Source organism: Cydia splendana, chromosome Z (assembly GCF_910591565.1).
Source record: "Cydia splendana chromosome Z, ilCydSple1.2, whole genome shotgun sequence".
NCBI classification, from domain to species: Eukaryota; Metazoa; Arthropoda; class Insecta; order Lepidoptera; family Tortricidae; genus Cydia; species Cydia splendana.
This window is the reverse complement of record NC_085987.1, coordinates 25,302,318-25,330,005: the sequence shown is the minus strand read 5'-3', so window position 1 is coordinate 25,330,005 and position 27,688 is coordinate 25,302,318. Positions and strand designations below refer to the sequence as shown.

At 37.1% G+C, this 27,688-nt stretch overlaps 1 protein-coding gene across 1 annotated transcript; it reads left to right on the top strand.

Annotated features, from left to right (window-relative positions):
- Window positions 1-627: 627 nt before the first annotated feature.
- LOC134805287 (uncharacterized) lies at window positions 628-27,229 on the top strand. The gene is made up of 5 exons (XM_063778602.1): window positions 628-749; window positions 7,859-7,963; window positions 24,464-24,531; window positions 25,627-25,775; window positions 27,104-27,229. The coding sequence occupies exons 1-4, from the start codon at window positions 628-630 to the stop codon at window positions 25,764-25,766; spliced, it is 435 nt and encodes a 144-aa protein (XP_063634672.1). The 3' UTR covers window positions 25,767-25,775; window positions 27,104-27,229.
- The last annotated feature ends 459 nt before the right edge of the window (window positions 27,230-27,688 follow it).

Sequence of the window (27,688 nt, the reverse complement as noted above, 5' to 3'; positions counted from 1 at the left end):
AAAGTCGCCAACAACTAAGTATCGCCACAAAAACACACCTTCAGTTGAAATATACTGCTTCGGAAAGCTTCTCGGAAGTCTTTTTTCTATATTATTGACTTTGATGCTTGATGAAAATGTTTATTATCCTGCAGAATTATATATATAATGTAATTAGTGCGAGGTAATCAGAATCATGTTCCATTTTCATGGCAGATGCTTACATCTGCCATGAAAAAAACAAAACATGTGCTAACTTAGCGCGCATTTGTATAATTTATAATTGTTTATGATTTTTATACTTGCGGGTACTATGTCAGTCTAGACGAACTTATTTATGAATTATTATTTATGTTACTTATGCTCAGTGGTTAGACAAATTATTATTAGTAATTATTTAGGTCTAATAAAATCTATCATATTATATTTGTTAGTAATCATAATTATACTAAGTTTGTCCTTAGATCTACATAGGTACTACAACTAAATATCGTTGGAAGACCTTAGTAATTTCAGTTAGAAACACTCAAATTTGATACACTTATTTATAATATAGTGGCACCTCATTACAAGTAGCGTAGGTATAGTTGGCATAGATAGAAGGTCTCAGGGCGCGGAAGTTGTTATTAGCGATGTTCAGCCGTGTGGATGTTGCAGGAGAAGAGCGGCGCCGCCGGGGCTCCCCGCGGGTCCCGCCGCTTCGTGCAACGACTCCTACGGGAACTAATTGCTTCCTTGCCATTGCTCCCTTCAGACGCTAATAACGTAAAGTAAGGCTTTACTTCTCGCTATGCTGCTCATCTAAATAGTAATCTGTAATTTAGACACGAGGAAACTCGCGCGCAGTAGCTTAGAAAACTATAGTCTAAAAAGAAGGGCCTTTGTGAACACCATTAAATATAAATTAGAAAATATTGTAATGTTTGCAGATACGAGGGCTGATCCGAAAGTTGTTAGCTGCCTCGGCTCTACTCATGCGATTGCAATATGATTTATACCATTGTGAGGGATATTTCAGTACGTAAAGAGGTGACGTCAATTCATTTTTAGAAAACGCATAGTTTTTATTTTTAGGGTTCCGTTCCCAAAGGGTTAAAACGGGACCCTATTACTAAGACTCCGCTGTCCGTGGGTCGTTCTCTCATTTCGTGCAAATCGGTGATGTTTACTCGATTTGTAAATTTTTGGGTTTTCATGCATTGTGGATTCATTTATTAACACTTTTATGCTAAAGGCACCTTCGTAACCTTATTACTTTTCATTTAATAAGAGTGGTGGTAATGAACTTCGCGCTGGTAATGAAATGGGCATTGGATGGTAATTTTATCAGGGGACGGTAATGAAACAAACTTATGAAATCGCAATAAAAAAAGTTTATTTAACGAAAATTAACACCATTAATATAATTAACAACATTAAAATCACGTGTCTTAAGCGCTGAGCAGACGATCAAGCCGACATAACAAATACTCCGGCTTGACAATCGCGACTTATGATTTACCACCTAGCTTGTAGCGATTGTCAAGCACAATTTACGTGATTGAAGACGTATTTAGTATTGTTTATTTATTTAATGTTTACACAGCACTACATCAGTCTTATCACCAACATACTGAGAAACTACATACTTTAATTTAAAATTAACATCCAAATACACTCGACTGCCAATCCATCCACCGCAGCTCCATAAAATCGCAAAATCTCAAGCACTCATGAGTCAACAGGAGATGCACCAGGAGAAGCCTAGGGGTTATATTTCTAATGTCCGGTATAAAATGTCTTACAAGCCTCTCTACTAGTTCAGAGTCTCCATGAAAAGCCCAACAAGCTAAAAGTAGTAGGCTTAAGTTGCGCCTCACCTCCAAAGAAATGAAGTCCAGGGTTCCTAAAATAAATATTTTTGGTAATACATCCTAAGGAAATTCTTATGGACCTTTTCCAATAGTAGAATGTACGTTGACTCGTAAGGGATCCAGGCTAATGCTGACGCCTCCAACTTGCTTCTGACCAGAACATTGTAAAAAACTTTTATGGGGCAAGGGTCATGGAATTCTTTGACGTTGCGAGTGACAAAGCCTAATCTACTGAAGCTACAGTGGCAAGTGTTTTGATGTGGTCGTGAAATGTTAGCCGCGTATCGAATATGACCGCAAGATCCTTTACTGAGACGACTCTTGTTATTACAAGAGTCTATTGACCCAAGAGTCTATTGGCTCAGGTCCAAGAAAATATTGAGCATATGTAGGAAATAGGGCTCGATTAAAACTGACACTTAGCCCCATTGAAAGTCAGTTTGTTATCCCGACTCCATTGGAACAGAGATGAAACATCCTCCTGCAGCAACTTACAATCCTCCTCCTTCTCAACTCAATATACCAATTTAAGATCGTCGGCGTAGAGTAGACAACGAGCGTTATGGATAACCGAGGGCAGGTCATTGACCATTATTCCAAATAGGAAAGGCCCCAAGATTGAATCTTGGCTGTCACCAGAACGAGTATGGTACGGATCTGGTACGAAGTGGCCATGCTGGTCGTTGCGTACTGCGGTTGATCACGCAGATAACTGGCAAAAATGTTAAGCAAATGTGGATTGAACCCAATAGCGTCTAGTTTGTGTAGGAATACATCGTTACCCACACGATTGAAGGCTTTTCGGAAATACATAATACAGAACGTCTACCAGGATATCCATATCCAGATGCTCTGAGATGGTGTCAACCAAGGTCAGGTTAGTTTCCACAGACCGTTTCGCTCTGAAACCATACTGAGTGTTGCACAGGAATAATGGTTTCACTTGTTTCGACAACGTGCCATGGAGTATGGACTCAAACAGCTTTGCTACAGCTGAAAGAAAAGAATACCTTGACTTTGGGATCGCTCTTACCCGTGAAATCTTCCAATGGTGAGGATATGTACTTGTAGAGAATAGGTACCAGATTAAGCATGAAGTGTATTGGACCATTCAAATGCTCTAAACACCCCTTTAAGATATACGCAGTTACCTAAGTAGTCTGGACCAACAGCATATAAGCCCGAAAAACTTACTTTGGTGTTAAGACCCCTTATGCAGGTACCTAGTCTGCACCAACAGCATAAAAGCCCGAAAAACTTACTTTGGTGTTAAGACCCCTTACATTTTGGTAAATTAGATCCAGTGAAGGTTTCGAATCAGGATTCAGAACTAAGTATTACTGGTTGGTTTTTGTCTGACTCCCATTGACATTGGATTTACGAAATGACCACGATTATCGGGCTACATAGTTGGAAATAAACAGGATTCATACATTGTCGAGGGTACACCTATTTTGAAAGTCTTGGAGTCCCCTTTGAGCTTAACTTCGTCGACAGTGCACCATGAATAACAGCAGATATGCCCGTATGTCCTGCGATCCTCAAGCTATATTCCACAGATGGATGAACTTGCGATGCTCCACCGCCCTGAGAGGTTTGTTACACCGCTTTTTACTGCTGGTATCAGTTTTCTGAGATTTATCACGCACGGATTGGGAATTGTCGCTTTTGACGGTGGAGGCACTATTATTGCTTATCGGCCTCTGTTTATGTTCCTGTAGTTTCTGCCTTTTATTCCAAACAGTTGCCCCGTTCTCTACCTTATCGTCGACAGGTATCAGATGATTCCAACTCACTTAGTCTCTTTCTAACGTGTCAAATTTCTCAGCACAGTTCTTGAGTGCGGTCTGGTATTATATGTAGAGCGGCAGGTTATGTTAATCTACTGCGCTCTATAAAATCCAAAAATCACCAGTTGGGCTCCCCTATATATTATTACATACAGTTTTAAATGCTTATACCAACATACTATTTATAATAACTTAACCCTCTTTCCGTTAAATGCACTGTCTCAAATACATTATCATTACCTTCTAAATTCGTTCATTACCTTCCCTGGCAAAATTGGAAGGCAAAGAAATGAATGAAACAGATATGAATGAAGTTTTGGAAGTTTTCGTCGCCTAGGTCGGTTGATATCAGACCTTGATTTCGCAGAATAAGCCACCCGAAAGGCAACCCTAAAACACATCAATTAGGTATAATTTCAATAATGTATAATTGGTACTTACTGTATAAATCACTAGATGGCGATGAAGATTTATCTGAACCACACTCCTTCCCGACACGAGAGAACGTAGGTATTTTCGTCAAAAGCAACATACAGACGACCGCTGCGGTAGCACGCGGCCAACTGACTGACGAACAATGTGTTGTATCCGGGGGAAGTGCTATATACCCTTGCTATATAGCAAAATATAGCTAATCCATTTCTCGCGTCGGTAATGAAGAAATTGCTTGGACCATACACTTATAAGGCTGTATAGTTTTATTGTTAATTTCTTAGCGTATAATATTATACGATATAAAACATAACTAAATTACTTGTTTACTGAACCAACAACAAGTTTTCCATTTTTAGTATCTTAAGGTTCAAATGGAGGTCAAAGTTACAACTTCACGCGTTACATGCAGAGAGGAATGAAAATAGTGGGGGTTAATTGAAAATATAAAGATAATAACCGCCTTTTTAGAATTGTTCATGGCGGACCAATATACTTTAGGTCCTATGTTACAACCTTGCATTAACAGATATTCGAAAACACCAACATTTTTGGTAAATTGCAAATAATACCGATTTGCACGAAATGCGAGAATGACCCCCGTCCGTCCGTCCGTCCGTCCGTCTGTCACCAGGCTGTATCTCATAAACCGTGATAGCTAGGTAGTTGAAATTTTCACAGATGATGTATTTCTGTTGCCACTATAACAACAAATACTAAAAAGTACGGAACCCTCGGTGGGCGAGTCCGACTCGCACTTGTCCGGTTTTTTTACTTCGACGTGCCGAAGACTAACCATCAGCCAGGATGATCAGTAATTGAGACTCCATTATGTGGTATCATTTTATAAACATTATTGGATTAAAATCATATTAGATTTTTTAGCTGCTGCTAATTGCGAATCTCGACCGTTTTATTACGTACTCGTATAAATCATTTTGATTGAGTAAACATAATTATGACTTAATAGGTGTCAGTAATTATAATCCAGTAACTTTGTCGAATTTTGTAACCTGACTCTTTTGCGTCAAATCCGGTAGTTCTGATTTTTTGCAGACTTATTTATGATGTTGGCCCAATGAATAATACAAGTTTGTGACTTCGAGCGCCGAACGCAACTTTGTCAAATATCGAAAAACCCGCAAGAATTTCGGTTTTCTTTTAGATTTGGGCGATTATAACCCTAAAGGACTAGTTTTTGATAGTGCCTTCTCAGGGCGTTTTTAAAGTGGACTAGAGTGGCTACAGTACGAGACTAGAATTGTCTCTGCACATTTCATAGTTTCCGAGGTAAAGCCTTACAAAATTTATAATTTTTTGAAATTGTATTCGTAGGGTAAGTAAGTGCAGTGAGTATGCACTTTTGTCTCAGGCGATGCCGCTTGGCACAATTGTTTCTAAGGTCAAACAAAGCTGATTTGAGCCGGTAGACACGAGATCGTACCGTGCCTACCTCCCAAAAAAGGGGGGGAAATGGCCGGCTCCCCAGGGCAAGTTATATATCATTTTTATATAATTTAAGGACGAGCACATTATATTCATACTTTTAAAATGCCAAATTAAGTGTTTTTTTTTGCATTTTTAACCTTGGACTTTGGCCATAATTACATTTCTATGGAAATCGTCACTCTATCCGCTACATATTTTTCCAAAAAAATGTATGACTGCCTGCTTTGAAGTGATACTTTATAGAATAAGAAATCCCTAAATTATATGAAAATGATATATTACTTGCCCTAGTTGCTAAGGGCAGGAAGAAATATAGCATAGATTGGACCTGGTGATCCGACCCTTGCGCCTCCCTTTTTGGGGCGTAGGCACGGTACGATCTCAAGCTACTTGGCCAAATCAGCTTTGTTTGACCTTAGGAACAATCGTGCCAAGCTGCATCTCTTGGGGAAAAAGTGCAGTACTCACTGCACTTACTTACCCTACGAATACAATTTCAAAAAAATATAAATTTTGTAAGGTTTTATTTCGGAGTCTACTAGATGTACGGAGACAATTCTAGTCTCGTATTGTAGCAAATTTAGTCCACTTTAAAAACGTCCTGAGAAGGCACTATCAAAAACTACTCCTTTAGGGTTATAATCGCCCAAATCTAAAATAAACCGAAATTTTCGCGGGTTTTTCGATATTTGACAAAGTTGCGTTCGGCGCTCGAAGTCACAAACTTGTATTATTCATTGGGCCAACATCATAAACACGTCTGCAAAAAATCAGAACTACCGGATTTAACGCAAACGCGAAATGTATAAAATTACTGTATTATTACTCATTTCATCAAAAGTAGTAATTTCAGATACTAATTCAAAAATGTGCTTTATCATATAAAATTATTTATCAATTATATATCGAAAATGGCAGAAGGAACCGAATAATTAGACCCGGGTAAATATAAGTCCGATTTTTAAAGATTTCAATACGAAAATCATTTAATAGTGAAAAAAATCCCTTTTTTTTTGAGTAATTTATAACTCCATACAAAACAGCTTTCAGTAAAAAATATATTATATAAAAAAAACGCATCGGTTTAAAAAAAAACATGGACATAAGTAGCATTGAAATATCCCTCACAATGGTATTATAAATCATATTGCAATCGCATGAGTAGAGCCGGAGCAACTAACAACTTTCGGATCAGCCCTCGTATTGTTTAAAACCTATCTTAAGGGGCTACCCCACGCCAATGACCTTCGATCTAAATCCCTTAGTTTTCTAATGTTTTTTGTAGCTTATTATATTAACAGCAACGGCTTTAAGCAATATAGTTAGTATCTCATATTTACTTCAAAGTTCATTGTCTTTGAGATATTTGGCATCTAAGTTGAACAATTTTAGGCTAAAAAACTGGTTTTATGGCCATAACTTTTGTGTTTATTAGTTTAAAATTAAAACCCTGGACACGTTTTTCGAGACGTCAAAGACGAACCCAAATATGTAGATTTCGTACATGTAAGATCCTTCACTGCAAACTAGATACGAAAAGGTGTTTTTTTAGACAATGTTTAAAAAAATCATAAAAAAAGAAGTATTAATTTCTTTCAAAATCCGGTGGACAAAACCGAAGATAAACGATTGAAAAACCGATAACCGTTTGAGACCGTTGGTCTTATAATTCTATTTGTAGTGCAAAAAAAGGAGATACGATTCCAAACTTGTCAAATATCGATGAAAACCTCGGGTAGCCCCTTAAGATTTGGTCAAGTTTCCGTTTCAGATTTAGCAAAAATGCTTACGTATGATCGCATGTTCTCACTACAGGTCGCCAATCTCAACCGATTTTCATGAAATTTGGTGAGCAGGTTCGATGATTAAATAGTTCATTTTTGTCGATTTAGTTTTTGGAAATTCTTCCAAATGGCTTACTCAGTTTTAAGTTATGCTCGCGAGGTCTACAGCTCATAGAGATACTAGTCCTATAAGAATTGCAAAAAAATAATCTCCTTTATGTTATTGGAAATAAATATGATAAAAAGTAATGTAAAGTGAACAAATAGACCCCAAAATTAAGCATATCTGGATACCCTGGAAACAAGTACGTGTATTCAACTAAGCATTGTGTTAGATTTCAGCTACCTATATATTATTAGATTATTATAATAGAAAAAAGGATAACCCGAAACACGAATATACAAAATATGTGTCGGTGCCTGTGGAAACTTGTAATTGGCTTATTACAGAGTTTCTACCTGTGGAAACTTGTAATTGGGTTACTGTTTCTATGTTATTACCTAACTTGTTACTCAAGCTGTAAGTTTTCCTAATAAATAAAATAAAATAAAATGTTAAACATTTTTAAAGGAAACCTAAGTTGGACAGACCTGTGAAAAAGAACAGGCAGATTTCTGGTACCCGTTCGCTGAGCTCACCTCCCTCACGCCGCAGCCTCTCCGTGCAAACACTCACGTAAGCTACTCTCAGATTTAGGAGGATGTGCGCAGCCCAGTGTTGGGCATTCAAGAATAAAATCATTATTTGAATACGAATTCGTAGGAATAAAATCATCCCGATTTTATTCCCGTCAAAAATATTCAAATAATTTTGGTCGGGAATAATTCGTATGAGAAAAAATTGAATGAGAATAACATACTCTTAATCAAATAAATATAATCCTGATTTTTATTCCAAATAATATTTCACGAATAAAAATGTAGTCTGGGTACCGTATAGGCACTAATTACGTATAGTTAGGTAGATGTAATAGTAGTTAGTCTCTTGTCTAATTTATACCTATTTTATGGAATACAATCTTACAAATTGTCTGTCGCATATCGCATAGTTTCAGTAACCGTATCATTTTTAATTTACTAACCAAATCATTAGGTTCAATTTAGCGGGTCTAGGGGCCTAGCCAAGATGCCAATCGCTTGCGCTCCGACAACGAAGCGCTCTTACCTAATAATTTGGTTATTAAATTAAAAACAAAAATTGGCATCTTGGCTAGGCACATTGGAAGCGTAGCCAACATGCCAAATGTTTGCGCCACGACAACGAAACGCTATTTCTGTCTCTCTATCGCACTAATATGTAAGAGTGATAGAGACAGAAAGCGCTTCGTTGTAGGAAAGCAAGCGATTGGCATATTGGCTTGGCCCCCCAGAACAGCTAAATTGTACCCAAAGATTTGGATATTAAATAAAAAAACTAAAATTGTCATCTTGGCTAGGCACCTTGGGTGTGTAGCCAACATGCCAATCGTTTGCGCTACGACAACGAAACGCTATCTGTCTCTCTATCGCACTAATATGTAATAGTGATAGAGACAGAAAGTGCTTCGTTGTCGGAGCACAAGCGATTGGCATCTTGGCTAGCCCCCCAGAACAGCTAAATTGACCTAATGATTTGGTTATTAAATTAAAAACAAAAATTGACATCTTGGCTAGGCACCTTGGGTGCGTAGCCAACATGCCAATCGTTTGCGCTACGACAACGAAACGCTATCTCTGTCTCTCTATCGCGCTAATATGTAAGAGTGATAGAGACAGAAAGCGCTAAAAACAGCTAAATTGTACCTAATGATTTGGTTATTAAATTAAAAACAAAAATTGGCATCTTAGCTAGGCACCCAATCGTTTGCGCTACGAATGCTATGACAACGAATCGCCATCTGTCTCTCTATCGCACTAATAAGAGTGATAGAGAGAGACTATACGCAACTCTACGGAGCGTTAACGTTTGGCATGTTGGCTAAGCACCCTGATCGGATGATAGAACTGGATAGTATATAGCGGAACTCTTCAATGGGTACTGTATCTAAACTAAAGTAACAAATATCAAATCAATCCGACTTTTAAATAGAAGGCTGAAAATCAACTTACAAAATATAACCGATTGTACTACAAAAATTAACTTAATTCTAAATAACATTTTAATTGAATAAAACCTTATTTAGAATAGTCCTACTTCTAGAATAATTATTCGGTTTTATATTCCGCATTTAAAATAAAAGTCACATGATTTATTCACCTTAATTTTATTCTAAAATAACTAGTGCAAGAATTATTCTAATTCAAATCGATTTGAATAAGAATAAGATTTTCGTTTTTATTCCTATTCTTATTCAAGTTAATTTTTGCCCAACTCTGTGCGCAGCCAACTTTTCATACTAAGCTACGTTTTGTGAAATAGGGTGTTAATACATGACTACCGCAGGCTGGAGTGAATTAAAGACCCGAGTTTGCAATATTCTTATCTTAACCCCTAGAGTTACACACAAGGGTGATTCCACCGTAACTGACGTTACATTTGAAGCAAAGTTGCGAATTTCAATTTAGGAATGTAATTATAAACTTTCAGATATTGAACAATAACTGAAAATGTTATATAATAATCTTTAATAGAAAAAACACTACTGGCAAACTATGTAGAGTAATTTTGCACTAACAATAAGTTCATTCCAAATGGGTTTGAAATATACTTCCACCTTCAAAGCTAATTATCTTCGAGCAACACCGGCTTCCGACACATCGGAAGGGAGGGGCCCAAGCGGTATCTTACCCAGGGGGGCGAAACTCAAAAGGGGGGCTTTTTTACATAGAAACAGGCGACGTCGGTGTCATATTAATGACAAAATTTGCTCACCTGATGCTTCCATATAAATCAACTAGATGGTGTCACCGCAGAAAAATATGTTTGCTCCTTTGTCTGTGGTGTCTTATATAAAAAACACGCATCCAGGCCATAATTGTTAAAAAGAAAAAAAAACTTTGTCTTTGCATTTTTATCACAAATTCCGTTTCAAGTATAAAACGTTTAAAATCTTCTGTAATTTAGGTACCTCACATTTTTTAATCGTTTTAATATAATTTTATTTATATTAAAATAAAATAATCGTTTTTATTAACAACAACTAATTAAATAGTTTCGCCAAGTGCCTTACGTGAAAGGAAACGTTAAAACAAAAAACATAGTAACCGTCAAACTATAAAAGTCAAACCATAGTCAACAGAAAACTTAATTTTTTGTAATTTTAATTAATAATTTAAAGTATAATCACTATAAATTGATGAAAATGAGTGCGCCTGGGAGAAAGAAACAATATTGCCTTTTCGGCTGTGCGGATTAAAACAAAATGACTCCAAAACGCATCAATGCTTCGTGGCTCGTGCTAGCTAGTCAAATTTCCGTCCAAGTTTTAATAGCGGATTTGTATTATTTCGAACTAATTTACTATAATAAGTGGAACCCTTAGAAAATATTTTTTGGTTTGTTACGCATGTAAGTAATGAAAAATAAATGACAATTTTACACATCGTGTTTTTACTTTTGCGACTAAAATATTCTTTGGTATGAACATTTATAAAATACTGGTCTAGGTAGTAAATGGTCACTGAATGAATAGGTATTATAGTACATAATATATTGGCACCTTTTTCCTTGACCGTGTACAGTGCACTACAATGAGGTATATTAATTTTGGCTGCTATTTAACTGATCACCAGATTTAGTAAAATTTAATTCCAAAATAATCTATTTTACCACCCTAAAATAATAAATGATTAAAATTATAACACCATTTGAATGTGAAATGATAACCAAATTTTTACATCTTGCTATCCTATTAAAGAAAATGACACCAAAATAATCATTGTAAACCCAAAAATAGTTAATGACTACCGAAATTAGAACTCCATTTTAATGTAACATTATAACCAAATTTTTAAATCTTGCTATCCTAGTAAAGCAAATGACTCCAAAATAATCATTGTAAACCCAAAAATAGTAATTGACCACCAAAATTGTAACCACATGTTAATTAAAAATGTGCAAATATTTAATATATCGTTATCCTATTAAATGAATTTAATCCACTTCGTCACCTTTTTCTAGTAGCATTTTATTTATGTAACAGTCGCAGTTCAAACCTAACCTAACCCACTTTTCTAGTAGCATTTCTTTTCTGTAAGGGTTGCAGTTCAAACCTAACCTAACCCACTTTTCTAGTAGCATTTCTTTTCAAGGGTCGCAGTTCATACCTAACCTAACCCACTTTTCTAGTAGCATTTCTTTTCTGTAAGGGTTGCAGTTCAAAACTAACCTAACCCACTTTTCTAGTAGCATTTATTTTCTGTATGGGTCGCAGTTCAAACCTAACCTAACACACTTTTCTAGTAGCATTTCTTTTCTGCAAGGGTCGCAGTTCAAACCTAACCTAACCCACTTTTCTAGTAGCATTTCGTTTCTGTAAGGATCGCAGTTCAAACCTAATCTAACCCACTTTTCTGATAGCAGTTTGGCTCTGTAAGGGTCGCAGTTCAAACCTAACCTAACCCACTTTTCTAGTAGAATTTCTTTTCTGTAAGGGTCGCAGTTTAAACCTAACCTACCCTACTTTTCTAGTAGCATTTCGTTTCTGTGAGGGACGCAGTTCCAACCTAACTTAACCCACTTTTCTAGTAGCATTTCGTTTCTGTAAGGGTCGCAGTTTAAACCTAACCTAACCCACTTTTTTTAGCAGCATTTCCTTTATGTAAAGGTCGCAGTTCTAACCTAACCTAACCCACTTTTCTAGTAGTATTTCATTTCTTTAAGGGTCGCAGTTCAAACCTAACCTAACCCACTTTTCTAGTAGCACTTCGTTTCTGTAAGGGTCGCAGTTCAAACCTAACATAACCCACTTTTCTAGTAGCATTTAGTTTCTATAAGGGTCACAGTTCCAACCTAACCTAACTCACTTTTCTAGTAGCATTTCGTTTCTGTAAGGGTCGCAGTTCAAACCTAACCTAACCCACTTTTTTAGCAGCATTTCGTTTCTGTAAGGGTCGCAGTACAAACCTAACCCACTTTTCTAGTAGCATTTCGTTTCTGTATGGGTCGTAGTTCAAACCTAATCGAACACACTTTTCTAGTAGCATTTCGTTTCTGTATGGGTCCCAGTTGAAACCTAACCTAACTCACTTTTCTAGTAGCATTTCGATTCTGTGAGGATCGCAGTTCTAACCTAACCTAACCCACTTTTATAGTAGCATTTCGTTTCTGTAAAGGTCGCAGTTCAAATCTAACCTAACCTACTTTTCTAGTACCATTTCATTTCTGTAAGGGTCGCAGTGCTAACCTAACCTAACCCACTTAACTGTTAGCAGTTCAAACTGATAAAAGTTTAACCTACTTTTCTAGTAGCATAACGAAATGCTACTAGAAAAGTAGGTTAGGTTAGGTAGGTATGCGGTGCGGGGTACGGGGGGTTGAGCGAGAGGGGCTTGTAATTTTGGCATCAGTTTACTTTATTTGGTAATATGTATACATTTTTTGGTAATCATAGTGTATATTTAGGTGAAAATATCGCATTAATTTGGTCTTCAGGATTTGGTGATCATTAATGATTTTTGGTGATCATTCAATATATTTGATTTTGAATACAATTTGAAGTGCAGTCGTAATTAAAACGGTGGTACTTTTGTATTTTTAGGCCTTATTTTTTTGGTACTCAGTAATTTTTATTGGTAAGCATGATTTTTTTATTTAGGGTACCAAAGTATTTTTTGGTGGTCATTATATTTGTAGCCATTAATTTTTCACGTGATTGCTTTGCAAGAAGATGAAAGAATGGAACCCTCATTGTAGTTCACTGTAAACGGTCAAGGAAAAAGGCGCCATAGTTTTTATTAGTATGCATGTGTGCCACGCACACATACGTAAAGGTTAGTAACAAAAATCCGCTAGGAACGTTAGTGCCGACGTTTTTTGACATTTACTCGCGAGTTGGCTCTCTTTTACTATACATACTTATATTATTATACTCTTTGATCTTACCGTACAAATCTTTCTGCCATTTTTTGCGGGGGGGAAGGTGCACACAGTCGCACTTCCCACACACTTTCATACAAAATCCAATCTGTAACGACGACACAAATACATAAGAAAATGACACACGTCAAAGACAAATCTTGCAAACCTCGATCTCTTTTTGTGTACGGACGAGTCACAAGTGCCACAACACGCACACTAACACATTTTCGTCGAAGAATTTTATTGTATTCTGAGAGATGAGAAGTCGGATTTGTCGCTCGATCGATCCGCAATTTGTACTGGGCGAGCAAAATCAATAAATCCAATCCAATTACACGAGACTAAAATATAATAATTGTGTTTTTAAATGTCATTAAAAGTATGATATGTACAAAAAAATATTACATGTGAAATGTAACACCTTCTCTTTGTAAATTAGATGTCCCCGACCTCTTTTTACGACAAAAAACCGAGCAATTAGGCATTTTTCAATAGTGCGAATGCCGCCTCCCTTCCGTGTTGCTCGAAGCTAATTATGAATACAAAAAACCGGCCAAGTGCGAGTCGGACTCGCGTTCCAAGGGTTCCGTACATCAAGCCCGACTCATGCTTAGCTACCTAGTTTAGTAAATAACTTCTTTTAAAATTATAAAAAAATATATTTGAAATTCTCAAAATGAGCTCTTTATTCTTATATGACATATAATCACGATATAGTTTGAAATCGACAGTGTGTCGAGCAGGGTGGTATACCTAATACTCAGAATATCCAAAAGATATTCGCTGAAGGTCATTCAGGTATACGCACCGACCTCGTCACACTCCGATGATGAAGTAGAAGCTATGTATGAGGACGTAAGTAGGGCCATACATACTTCTAAAACCTACTTTACTGTTGTTATGGGGGACTTCAACGCAAAGTTGGGCAAGAGAAGCGGGGATGAGTTGAGAGTGGGGCAATTTGGGTATGGGCAACGGAACCCTAGGGGTCAGAGGCTGGCCGACTTTCTGGAGAGAGAGGAACTCTTCATGATGAACTCTTTCTTCCAGAAGCCGCCTCACAGGAAATGGACCTGGATGAGTCCTGACGGTTCCACGAGAAACGAGATAGACTTCATCATGACCGACAAGAAACGGATATTCAGTGATGTCTCTGTGATCAACAGGGTAAAGACCGGTAGTGATCACCGAATCGTAAGAGGCACACTGAATATCAATATTAAACTTGAAAGGTCCAGCCTGATGAAGTCTACGCTCCGACCTACTCGAGCCTATGTTCAAAACCCCGAAAGCTTTCAACTCGAGCTCTCTAACCGTTTTGCTTGCCTAGAGAACTTGGCTTCAGTGGACGAAATCAACGACGGGCTAGTGGAAACTGTCCACACAGTAGGGTCTAAGTTTTTTAGATCCCGCCGTAAAGATAGACCTCAGAAATTGACCGAGCAAACCTTGAACCTCATGGCTGAACGACGCTCGCTACAGTTGCAGTCTCCCGATGACGCGGAGTCATATAGGCAGCTCAATAGACGTATATCTAAGTCCCTGCGACATGATCTGCGTCTCTTTAATACTAACCGTATTAAAGAGACTATTGAGCGAAACCAAGGCTCCAAAGTGTTCGCAAAGGACAAGTCTATTGGGCAAAGCCAGCTGACAAAGCTGAAACGGGAAGATGGCAGCATAGCGTCGAGCAAAGCGGAGGTTTTAGGTGAGATCGAGAGGTTCTATGGACAGTTATACACTTCGATCGCAAAGCCCGTTGACAGCTTGGTAGGAGATCCAAGAGCCAAGCTGTCCCGACATTATACCGAAGATATCCCGGACATCAGTCTGTACGAGATTAGGATGGCCCTGAAGCAGCTTAAGAACAACAAGGCGCCGGGCAAAGACGGAATCACTTCAGAGCTTCTGAGAGCGGGTGGAACACCGGTACTTAAAGTCCTCCAGAAGCTCTTTAATTCCGTCTTGTCCGAGGGCATAACGCCTGAAACATGGAGTAGAGGCGAGGTGGTGCTGTTCTTCAAAAAAGGTGATAACAACCTATTGAAGAACTACAGACCCATCACGCTTCTGAGCCATGTCTATAAGCTGTTTTCAAGGGTCATCACGAACCGTCTCGAACACAGACTTGATGACTTCCAGCCTCCCGAACAAGCCGGTTTCCGAAAAGGCTATAGTACCATAGACCACATCCATACGCTGCGGCAAGTTATACAGAAGACCGAAGAGTATAACTTGCCATTATGCTTAGCGTTTGTGGACTATGAGAAAGCCTTCGATTCGGTGGCAACATGGGCGGTGCTTGAGTCTCTTCAGCGATGCCATATTGACTATCGGTACATCGAAGTGTTGAAGTGTTTGTATAGTAACGCCACCATGTCGGTCCGAGTACAGGAGCAGAGCACGAGGGCGATTCCATTGCGAAGAGGCGTAAGGCAGGGAGACGTTATCTCTCCGAAACTGTTTACTGCCGTAATGGAAGACGCCTTCAAGCTCCTGGAATGGGAAGGACTTGGCATCAACATCAACGGCGAATACATCACTCACCTTCGGTTTGCCGACGATATCGTAGTCATGGCAAAGTCGATGGAGGAACTCAGCATGATGCTCGATGACCTCAACCGAGTTTCACAACGGGTGGGCTTGAAAATGAACATGGACAAGACGAAACTTATGTCAAATGCCAATGTTGTGCCCATCCCAGTCTCTGTTGGGAACTCGGTACTCGAAGTTGTTGACTCGTACATCTACCTAGGACAAGTAGTCCAATTAGGTAGGTCCAACTTCGGGAAAGAGGTCAACCGCCGAATCCAACTCGGTTGGGCAGCGTTCGGGAAACTACGTAATGTCTTTTCGTCCGACATACCTCAGTGCCTCAAGACGAAAGTCTTTAATCAATGTGTGTTACCAGTGATGACTTACGGCTCCGAAACGTGGTCTTTCACTATCGGCCTCATCTCAAAACTCAAAGTCGCTCAACGAGCTATGGAGAGGGCTATGCTCGGAGTTTCTCTACGTGATCGAATCAGAAATGAGGAGATCCGTAGACGAACTAAAGTCACCGACATAGCCCACCGGATTAGCAAGCTGAAGTGGCAATGGGCAGGCCACATTGCACGCAGAGAAGATGGCCGATGGGGTCGAAAAGTGCTCGAGTGGAGACCACGGACTAGCAAGCGCAGCGTAGGACGTCCACCCACAAGATGGACAGACGATCTTGTTAAGGTCGCCGGAAGACGCTGGATGCGGGTCGCTTCCAACCGGCACGTATGGAGGTCCAAGGGGGAGGCCTATGTTCAGCAGTGGACGTCTTATGGCTGAGATGATGATGATGATGATAGTTTGAAAAACTTTATTTTTTAAATTTCTCATTACATCCAAAAGTGGTCCCCATGTTTAAAATTCATCTATTTAGGTTACGTGTCCGTCTTTGGGTCACTAATTTACATATGTGTACCAAATTTCAACTTAATTGGTCCAGTAGTTTCCGAGAAAATAGGCTGTGACAAAAGTCAACTTGCGAGATAGCAACACTTATTAGAGTTCCTTACCTCAAAAGGGAAAAACGGAACCCTTATAGGATCACTCGTGCGTCCGTGGAGACGGACAGACAGCCAGACAGACAGAAGCACGAGTGATCCTATAAGGGTTCCGTTTTTCCCTTTTGAGGTAAGGAACCCTAATAAGTGTTGCTATCTCGCAAGTTGACTTTTGCCTCATCATGTCCCTATTTACGTGGAATTATCCACAATGTTTTTCATCACACTTTCGAAGATAAAACTAAATTTTAATTCTTAAATACATTTCAAACATTCGTCCGCCATATTGTAATTTTTTGACAATCGAAGGCGCAGACCTATCCGGCATTCAGCCGTTCATAAACATAAACAAAAATATTAAATTATAAACGTCAGTATTTTAAAAGTAAAACTCCAGTGAACGCATATAACGATGGAAGCATTCTGTCCGCTCAATTATGACCCAACGTAAACTATTCGATTGTAGGTGCTTACAAACTATTCGATTGGCAACTTCAGTTCGACCGAGATGACAGTCAGTGAACGATGGCTAAATTGGTTTATAAAAACTACGTTGTTTTGTAATTAAAAATGTCTTCATGTGTCGTGAAGTGGTGCAGAAGTTATTTTAGTCCATATCAAGGACAGTGGAATCACTTTTCTCTTGTAGTAAACAGATAACTTCAGTAAAATTTGGAATAAACATGACAATATACTATAGGTACCGTGCTAAGCTAAAACTGCATTCGACTTTCATAACAACATACGACTTTTTAAATTGCGAGGATAATAGGGATGGTTTTATGCCAAATGAAGCAGACTATTTTATTAACTTATGTTTGGTTTAGGTATTTTCTATATAATTATAAATGTAGTAATAAATTCCTTCTTACAGATGTGTATTTTCCTTTTTTATTTCATGAGATGGAGCTATAAAAAAACTACCTAGTTATTTCAAATTAATCATCAAATTTGGTATTGGCATTTTACATTACTTTCCATTCAGATTCCCACAAGATGCTATTCGCAGAGAATTATGGAATAAAGCTGTCCAATTAGAGAGACATGAAATTGAGTGGATGCCTGGCAATATATCTAGAATATGTTCTATACATGAGATAACCCGTGAGATAGTCATACCCGGTCTCCTATATGTAGAATATGTAGATACATTAAACTTGCTTGACCGGCATTATAGACACATATAAAATATTTCCATTGGAACTGAAAGTGGGGATTTATTGTGACTCCGCCTGTTCAAATATTTTTGACCCGATTCGTGTACCCATGTAAATTTTGCAGGCTGTATAGCCAGTCCGATTTCTAAGATCAAGTTCGCCATACATTTACTATGGCGTACTTGATCTTAGAAAAACGGACAGACTATACCTGAACGTGACTTCGCACTGCCATACAGATTGATAATAAAATATACAAAATACTTATTTAAGCGGAATACATTATACAACAATGAATATTTACTTATGTTGAGTTAGTCTGTCATTTCACAAGAACATTTTAACTAGTTATATTTTAATCTGCATTAAATTATTATACGTGAATTATTTGACTGGTTCTTCAATGTATGGCATAAACCTATCCCTGTCCAAGTCATATTCTAATCAAATATGAACCGCGAACTCTCAGCGGCCAGTACGTACAGCAAGAAGGTTATTAGGGGATTAATGTCGCTGATTGGTAGTTATTGACATTATATGCATTTCATCTACACTTAGCTGTGTACGTTAGTGTAATAGAGATGACTATTATTTCGTTTACCAGCTTTGATTACAGGCTCTGTAAACGTATCGTCTTATTTAAATGTAGGCGTAATTGTGTATGTGTGCTAATTTGGCCTGAGAATTTGAACGGTAATGTTCCCAAAGGCGGTTTCCATGGTTATATGCGTTCACTGTAAAACTCATTAAAAAATATAGTGCATAAGTAATTATTTTCCATCGTGTTTTCACCTTTTTTTACTGAAATGTACGAACGTGTCTTGCTATTTCAGTCGGTCCCGGTACGAAAACCTGACTAAAGTAGCATGGCAAATACGAAAGTTTTTCGAGAAAATACGATGGAAAACAATTATGCACTACATCTGTATACGAACTTGGTTCGTATGAATTAATGACTTAATCAAAAAAAGCTATAACTCCCTAGGGATGATGACTCCAGCGGGAATAATATAAGTCATTGTCCTTTAGTACACCTGCTGCATGCAGCATAAGATCGTTTTTGCGCAAGTGTGATAAAAAATAATTTCAGCATTTTGGTAAATTCTTTTTTATTACTTATAAGTTAAATAACAGAGTAAGATACGTACTTATACCTACATCCATTCTGTCCCACAACCGCTCATTTTCACGTTTATGATTTTCCTTGTTATATTTTTAATATTTTATGTCTCAGCTACGTACGTGTACCTCACGCTATAAGAACGTGAGGTTCACGTGGCTGTGACTCTACAAGTAGGTAGGTATGTTTTAAAGTATACCTCAAGGCATGCAAGCGGCAGCTTTCATTCTTAAGCATCGCTTCTAACTAGGCATATGGCGGCTCTCAGTCCGGACAAGTGGCGGACTCGTTGAGTGCTTTCAAAGAATTGTGAGCTGGTTGCATCTTTAAAGCGAGCTTTTGCTAATGCTAACCGAGCTATTTATAAAATGCATAGACATTTCTTGTATAACTAATTCAGCTATTGAGTTAAATTAACTATAATAGACGAATAGTTAATAAAATACTAATGCAGGATAACATCAGCGTCTGTCTATCTATCAATATTAAATTAAGCTGTTTATCAAACTGGCTTGCTCACGTGTTACCTATGTACTTTCTTTTCTGCTATAGATATGTATTATATTCAGACATGTAAGTTTTAGTGGCAAAGACGAGTGTTTGAGAAAATAAACATCTATAAATATAAATATGTTATCGATAAGTCATAGGTAGATTAATATTTAAAATATGTAACTTCTACTTGCTGTTGGTAAGTTACCGAGAAATTTCAATAATGCAAATCAATTACAAAGCGGTACATAATTTATTTATTATATATATTTAGTACTTAAAAACTAAAACGAAAAATGTAGTATACGGAGCTAAAATAATAGAAAACTACCAAACTATCAAAAGAGAAGAAGATATCAACCGTGTTGTGTATTTCACGGTAGCTATCTTCTTATAAAATTTAATAAATATCTAAGTATAACTACATTTCATTGTGTAGTATAACGTTATGGTGAGATGCACTTCGAAACCTGTGCCGTCGAGTGCATCGGCGCCGACCTCATCGTGGTGTGCATTTATAGACCTCCTAGCGGTGACGTACAATTATATTTTTCTAAGCTAACCGAATTATTAAATATGACAATCATGCAAAATTATAAAATCTTGTTAGTCGGTGATATTAACATAGATTTGCTGACGAAATGTAGCCTGACATGTAAAATGAATGATATAATCAAACAATATGGATTTAGACAATTAATTAATATGCCTACTAGAATAAGTACTGTATCTAGCACTTGTATTGATCATGCATTTACTAATGTTCCGAAATCTGACATCCAAACTTTATCTTGTATTGAGCTTAACTTGTCTGACCACGTAAGCATAAATGTTACTGTAAATATTAAAAATAATTTAAATACATGTAATCATATATTAAAGCGAACTTTTTCAAATAGTAACATAAACAATTTTATTTCAAACATGGAACAATATAATTGGTTTGAAATTCATGATAAATGTATATGTCCTGGTGCTAAGATGGGTTTAGTGATGAACGTAATAAAACACTATTTTGACATATGTTTCCCACTTAGAAAACAGTTGGTAAAAAACAATGTGAGTAACTGGGTTACCGAAACGGTTCGACAAATTCGTTACCGAATACACAAACTTAAGTTAAAAATATCTAAAACGCCTAATGATTGTGAGTTACGACTGACCCTTGAAAAAATGGAAGTACTGTATTGGTCCACGTTGAAAACCACTCGTTCCGAATATGTAAACAGTCAGATAGCTAGATCGAATGAAAACTTGTCTCGGTGCATATGGCGCGTAATCGCCTCCGAAACATGCAAAACCTCTAATAAGAATAATAGTGCCATAAACGTGTTTATTTCTAAATCAGCTGGTGAGAGCGATACCGCCCGCGCCGTCGCTGCTGCCGACCGCCTAAACCGGTATTATATACAAACAAATGTAAACAATACAAAGCCGTGTAATCGCTCTGCTCTTATCTATTTGTATAACTATTTACCAATGTATGTGCCTACATTCCAGTTTGAACCCTATACTCTAACTGAAATAGTTAAAGCATTTAAAACAATTAAACGTAAAAAATCCCAAGATATAAATGACATGTCTACTTGTGTGCTGGATTATCTGCCGCCGGTGGTGGTGTCATTATTCCTGCTATTATTCAATGAGTGCCTACTTAACGGAGTATATCCAGATATATTGAAACTTATAAAAGTACAACCTATATATAAGGGGAAGGGAGAAATGGAACTCGAGAAATGTTTTCGACCAATATCTCTAATACCCATTATGTCCAAAGTGTTCGAGTATCTTATGAGTTCATCACTTATGAGATACTTCATAGGGAATGGTTTATTAAATAAACAACAGTATGCCTATCAAGCGGGGCGGTCGACCACGGACGCGACACGCGATGTTGTGGCGCGGACGCTGTCTCATCTCGACGCCGGGCGACAGGTCGCTGCTATTTTTTGCGACCTGTCGCGCGCCTTTGAGATGATCGACCATTCTTTGCTCCTTGAAAAATTATCTAGGTATGGTGTTGGTGGCCAGTTTCATAATACCATACGCTCCTTTCTAAATAACCGTAAACAGAGCACATGCGTCATGAACTCTAAATCGAATTTAGAAAATATTGGCAATATTGCTGTACCGCAGGGGTCAACAATGGGGAATGTCCTATTTTTGATCCTGGTAAACGACATCTCATCGGCTAGTCCTGATTTGGAGTTCATAACGTATGCTGACGACACATGCATCCTGGTGAGTGCCGACAACCTTCAAATTTTAAATTCTAAGGTCGAAATTGCTATGCAACAAATATCTCAATGGTTTGCTGCAAACGGAATGCTGTTAAATTTAGAAAAAACCAATATTTTATATTTCCAGCTTAGATATAACATCAATAATAAACTAGATATTAAACTAAATAACATCGAAGTACCACAAGTTAAAGAGGTAAGATACTTAGGCTTCATTCTGGACTCCGGTCTCACGTGGTCCCCCCACATCGACCATGTGTGCGGTAAACTGTCTTCCGCATGTTATGCACTTTCGAGAATAGCACCGACATTGTCTCACGAAAATGTGAAAAAAGCTTACTACGGATATTTTCATTCTGTTCTTATCATGGGTGCTGACCTGTGGGCGACGGCGGCTGACCGCGATAGGCCTTTCAAATTACAAAAACGTGCTGTTCGTATCATTAGCGGTAAGTCACATGATCATCCCGCAAAAAGTTTATTTAAAGACCATAAGATACTCACTCTTCCAAGTGTTTACATTTTAACTGCCTGTAAGTATGTTAGGGCCAACGTGGATCGATACGCTACCCATTCGCAGGCCCGTAGGAAAAACCGGTTAATCGTCCCGGGGTGCAGACTTGCAAGAGTTCGGAAGTCTCTTGGCATCTTAGGCGTAAAATTATATAACTTACTACCCGAGGAAATAAAGATGGCAAAAACTGATAAAATGTTTGACCGAAACCTTAAAACATTTTTAATTGACTTAGCATGCTACAGCGTCGACGAATTTGTCGAAACGTGCACTAACCCTAAGTAATCTACTATACTTATACACAATATAAACAAATGTATACTTACTTTATGAAATTAATAATATAATAACTTATGTTTGTTCAAGCTATATGCGACCCTATTTGACTACTTACTGATTGTTTACTTGATTTGTTTCGCTTAAAATAAGTTGTTTATTTAATAGTAATATAAAAATTACTGTGCAAATGCTGTACCAACCTACCTACTGCATATTATTATTAATTTATTATTTACTGACTTGTAAAACATTGACTTTTATCAATAAATATCTTGTATCTTGTATCTTGGTAACATCGATAACAGACATACTTGCCGTATTTTATTTTGTCAATCACTTTATTTTGACACAAAAATGTATATGTCTGATTATATTAAAAATATCAGATTATAAGTATTTGAAGTTATCTAGATACGAGTATAGCTCACTTTATCGACATGGAGTAATTAGTATTAGTTCCTAAAACTACATAAGGTCATTACCTTATATAGGTACCTAATTTGTACCGCAATATTCAATTATATATACTGCATTTTTATTTATGGTTTGCAAGTTTTTACTCATTTTACAGTTTACATTGCTATTAGGTTTTCTCAGGCTACAAGCATAAAGTTAGAGGCTCTAAAAAGGTGCCCAAATTGATAACTCAAACGTAGTAATCAAAGTGAGTTTCTTTGGAATATGTTGCAACGCTTTAATTATCAATGGCATGTATTTAACCGGTCAACTAATTAATCGAATTTGAGTAGATTAAAAAAATAGAAATGGGTACTAAAGTTATTGGCAACAAAAAAGAGCCTTAAAATATATCAAAATGAGACAACATGTTAATGCTGTTACAGCTTTTATTTATTTTTAGGCAGGTACCAAATATTTATTTGGCAACTGAATTATTATATTGGAGACCATTTACGAAGCACATTTTAAAAAGAAAACGGCTATCTATTAATTAAAAAAATTAAGTTGTTTTATAATATTTTGTTTGGTCACTACACGGTCAATCTAACACGCTCCTCCTCGCTTCGCTCGTCGTCGCACCTATCTTTTGACTCTTGCAGAACACCGTGATAACTATTGAAATTAGTTATTAAAAATTTAAAGACCTAATGGTATAATGGCCATAAGGTGTTTCATGATTAGGAATTTCGACTATAAGTATAGGTACTGACCGTTGGTAAATAAATTTGTAGTGTTTTGTGGATTAGGAAATTTGTCAATTTGAAGTACTAGGTATGCATACTCGTATTATGTTTAAATTATTTAAAAATTGAGTATTTAAGGCTTATGTATATAGCTATCTTAGGTATTCTGTATAATTGTATATATGTACATGGAGGATTTAAAGCTTATGTATATCTAGAGGTATTCTGTATATGTACATATATAAACAACCAAATTTTATGATCGCTTTACAATATTAGTTGCCAACTTATTATTTTAGACGCCAACCTATCAATTCAAGTTCCCTATAATTTGTTTGGGTGGCTTGATTTTGCTGCCAGTTTTTTAATAATATGGTGCTTAAATTTGAGGCTAATATAAATTTATTGGCGCTAAAATATTAATGCATAGCCAAATTATATTATTATATGCCCAGTGAAAGTTCCTGTTTAATATTTTAGTTGCCCGGTTAATAATAAGCCATTATCGATTTGAAAACTTTACCACGGTTGTAGCATTGTATTCTTATAAGTGTTAGAGTAAATATGTATAAGTAGGATTAGCTTATTTAAAAATTAGTAAAAATATAAAATTTGACTATTCATTATTTTACTTTATTACTTCAATCCTATTCCTTTCCTATAAGTATTTTATTTAACGTTTAATTTTGTTATAGATCTACGGACTTTCAACACAAGTCTTCATGGTGTAAAACAACACCCGCTAAAAAAGAATGTAATAATAGTAAGTCTCGAGAATGAAGTATTTTCTATATCAAATACAATTTAAACAAGAACTACTGCTATTAGGTACTGTGCTACGATTATAATTAAATTTATACGAAGTGTGACTTCGATGAATAAAACATGTAGTTTTAGAGCGTCTATTTTAAATACCTATTTATTTTTATAGGTAGTTATTAGGGGACATCTTACACAGCATCAACCTAGCCCCAAACCAAACTAAGCAAAGCTTGTACTATGGGTGCTAGGCGACGATATACATACTTACATAGACGATATAGATAAATCCACACTTACATATGTACATAGAAAACACCCATGACTCAGGAACAAATATTTGTGTTCTTCAAACAAATAAATGCTCATACCGGGATACGAACCCAGGACTCTCGTCTTCACAAGTCAAGAAAACACCTTTTGAAATCTGTCGGGTTATTCGAGCCCACGGTGTACTTATAGTTTTGTCACAAATATAATCTATCTTCTACTATAAATTAGTGTTACTATAACTGTTATACATTCATCTACATAATAGTTATTTGTTTTACAAGGGGGCAAAGTTGTTGTTTAACCGCTCGTGCTAATTGATACCCGAGCAAGCGAAATATTCCAAAATTGAAAAATGGAATCTTGAGCGTTGCGCGAGTTTCAAAGCACGAGGGTTAAACAAAATTTGCCCCCGAGTGAAACACAACATTTTTCACCATACCAACCCGAAACAAAATTAAATGTAAAATATCAAACAAAATCAAACCAAATCAACTCCAAATGAATGTTATTAAATATTTATCATCCAAAATCATTCTTCAGCAAACATAAAAAAACAACTCAAAATTTGGATTTGATTACTTTGCCTCACATGTAAATAAAATGTAACTTTGCTATCAGTTTTTGAAGTGCAAAGTAAGCCTTTCCGAGCTGGTGTGGTGAAAACGAATTTGTTTAAAAATATGTTTTTGGGCAAAGAGGAGGCAAAGTTGGCTATAGTTTGACGGTACCACACAAGTAGGGTATCTAGGCGAGATAGTTTATGAGGTAAGTGTGTGTAATGTAATGATCTGTATCGGGTTAATGGAGTGGTATATATTGGATGTAGGAGGCAAGGGCGGCGAGGAACCACGCTGGGCGGGCGGCGCGCGAGCACTGCGCGACGCGCACGTGCGGCTCGTGCTGCGGCAGCTGCGGCACGTCGAACGGCTCAACCGCGCGCTCGACCGCCGCGCCTGCTTACACTAATTTGAAAAGGTATTTTTGAAGTGAAAACTTCTTTAGCGGCGCTGTGCACTTTTTGAGGTGGGGAAAAAATGATAAACTCGACTTTTATATTAAGCAATAAAGCTCAATGTTCTAATCTTGTACGGGCTGAAATACGAGGATCTCACAGTTACATTCTAACTTTATATCACTCAAATATAATTCAATAAAGCTACATCTTGATGAAATCGCTAATAAAAGTGAACTCTAGTACTGGTAAATAAAACTCAAAATATCATGACCAAATATATTTAGATGCGAGGTCTGCAAGGTAACTTTACGATTTCTATTCGAAATTTAAACAATTAACGCTACAAATTTGAATTTCGAATTTTAAACAAGCTCACTGACCAGCAATTTCGGAACTAAAGTTTTTCAATAGAAAGGAGGATGGGTCAAGGTGCTGCAAACATTTTGGACTAGTCATTGAGTTTTCACTTCTGTCGGCACTCCCGGAGTGCAACCCGTTGTTTTAATGTTGTTTTTATTTCTTTGACATCGCAATTAATGCCTCAAAGGAGCATAATACATATTACTTTATTACTGTAAATATATAACTACACTTAGATTACGTATATAGTCGTTTCAGCCGATGAAATACGGCGTTTACAACCAAAAATTTCCTTTGGCAGGCTTGGTCCTTAGGATCCAAGGATTGATTTAAGACGTGGAGCCTCCGAATTTTTTGAATCTAATTTTTAGGGCAGGGGCTGTCAACTTTATCTTGATATCTACATTATTTAAGGTATTAGGTCAAGTTTGGTAGGTATCGTTTCGTATAAATCGGGGATGCCAAATTCATTTAAATATCTCACCTTGACACAATTTCAAAGTAAAAAACATAAACCTACAAGTTAGTAAAAACTTGTTTTTATATTTTATTATGTTTTAGTTAAAATTTGATATAAATATTTAATAACATTCATTAGAATTTGATTTTGTTTGATATTTTACATTTAATATTTGCTTTGGGTTGGTGTGGTGAAAAATTTTGTGTTTCACTCGGGGGCAAATTTTGTTTAACCCTCGTGCTTTGAAACCTTCGCAACGCTCAAGATTCCATTTTTAAAACGGAATATTTCGCTTGCTCGGGGATCAATATTAGCACGAGCGGTTAAACAACAACTTTGCCCCCTTGTAAAACAAATAACTATTGTTTATGACTTCGTTCTTTCGAAAAAGTTTATTAAAAATTTAAAACTTAAGGACCTAGATAAACACTGAAGCTAAGAAGATATGTTATGGTATTAAGTTTTAATGTCAAGTAGGGAATAGCCTTGAATAAATTGAAGAAAAATGTATCGTGTTTTGTGGGACAGGGCAAGGGGCTGCTTCGAGGTTCCAACGAGGCATCACCGCGCCATCCGTCACCCGCGCAACGACGGAGGGCAGCCCTATCGACCAGCCTATCCTTGCCCGGCAAAACAAATCAGCTGAAGACGGACTTCCAACTAAACCTGCGCCAAGCTTACTGTCTCCACATATATATTCAATATTTTGTATGCATTGCCTTAATGTCTAGTAGATAAATTTAATTATGTGTTTGTTGCATTTAATCTCATTTAAATTCTTGTTATTTTACCTTTATCATTTATTTGTGCTATATATCATAATATTGTATATAGGTTAATACCTAATTTCTAATGAAAGTAACCATCATTTTCAATGTGGGTGCGTGAGGTACGTATTGTACGTAATCGTACCCATGATGTTTCCTATACATAGGTAGGTATAATTACTATGTAAAAACTGTTTGGACTGCTCAGTTGAGCATTGGGTGATATTTCCAACTTAACTGACATAAAGTCAGCGGAAATAAATATCGGAATGAAATGTAGTAGTTGATGGTGCTCAGAGCATAAAAAGGTCAACCACGGCGTTGCATGAACAAGAGATTTCCTTTG

Bases quoted from the DNA above. Each gene is read 5' to 3' on its own strand.
- LOC134805287 (XM_063778602.1), top strand. From the start codon at position 628: ATGTTGCAGGAGAAGAGCGGCGCCGCCGGGGCTCCCCGCGGGTCCCGC. The intron at 750-7,858 runs GTAAGGCTTTAC...ACATTTTTAAAG, and splicing joins TCAGACGCTAATAACGTAAA to GAAACCTAAGTTGGACAGAC. The intron at 24,532-25,626 runs GTAAGTCTCGAG...TATTGGATGTAG, and splicing joins TAAAAAAGAATGTAATAATA to GAGGCAAGGGCGGCGAGGAA.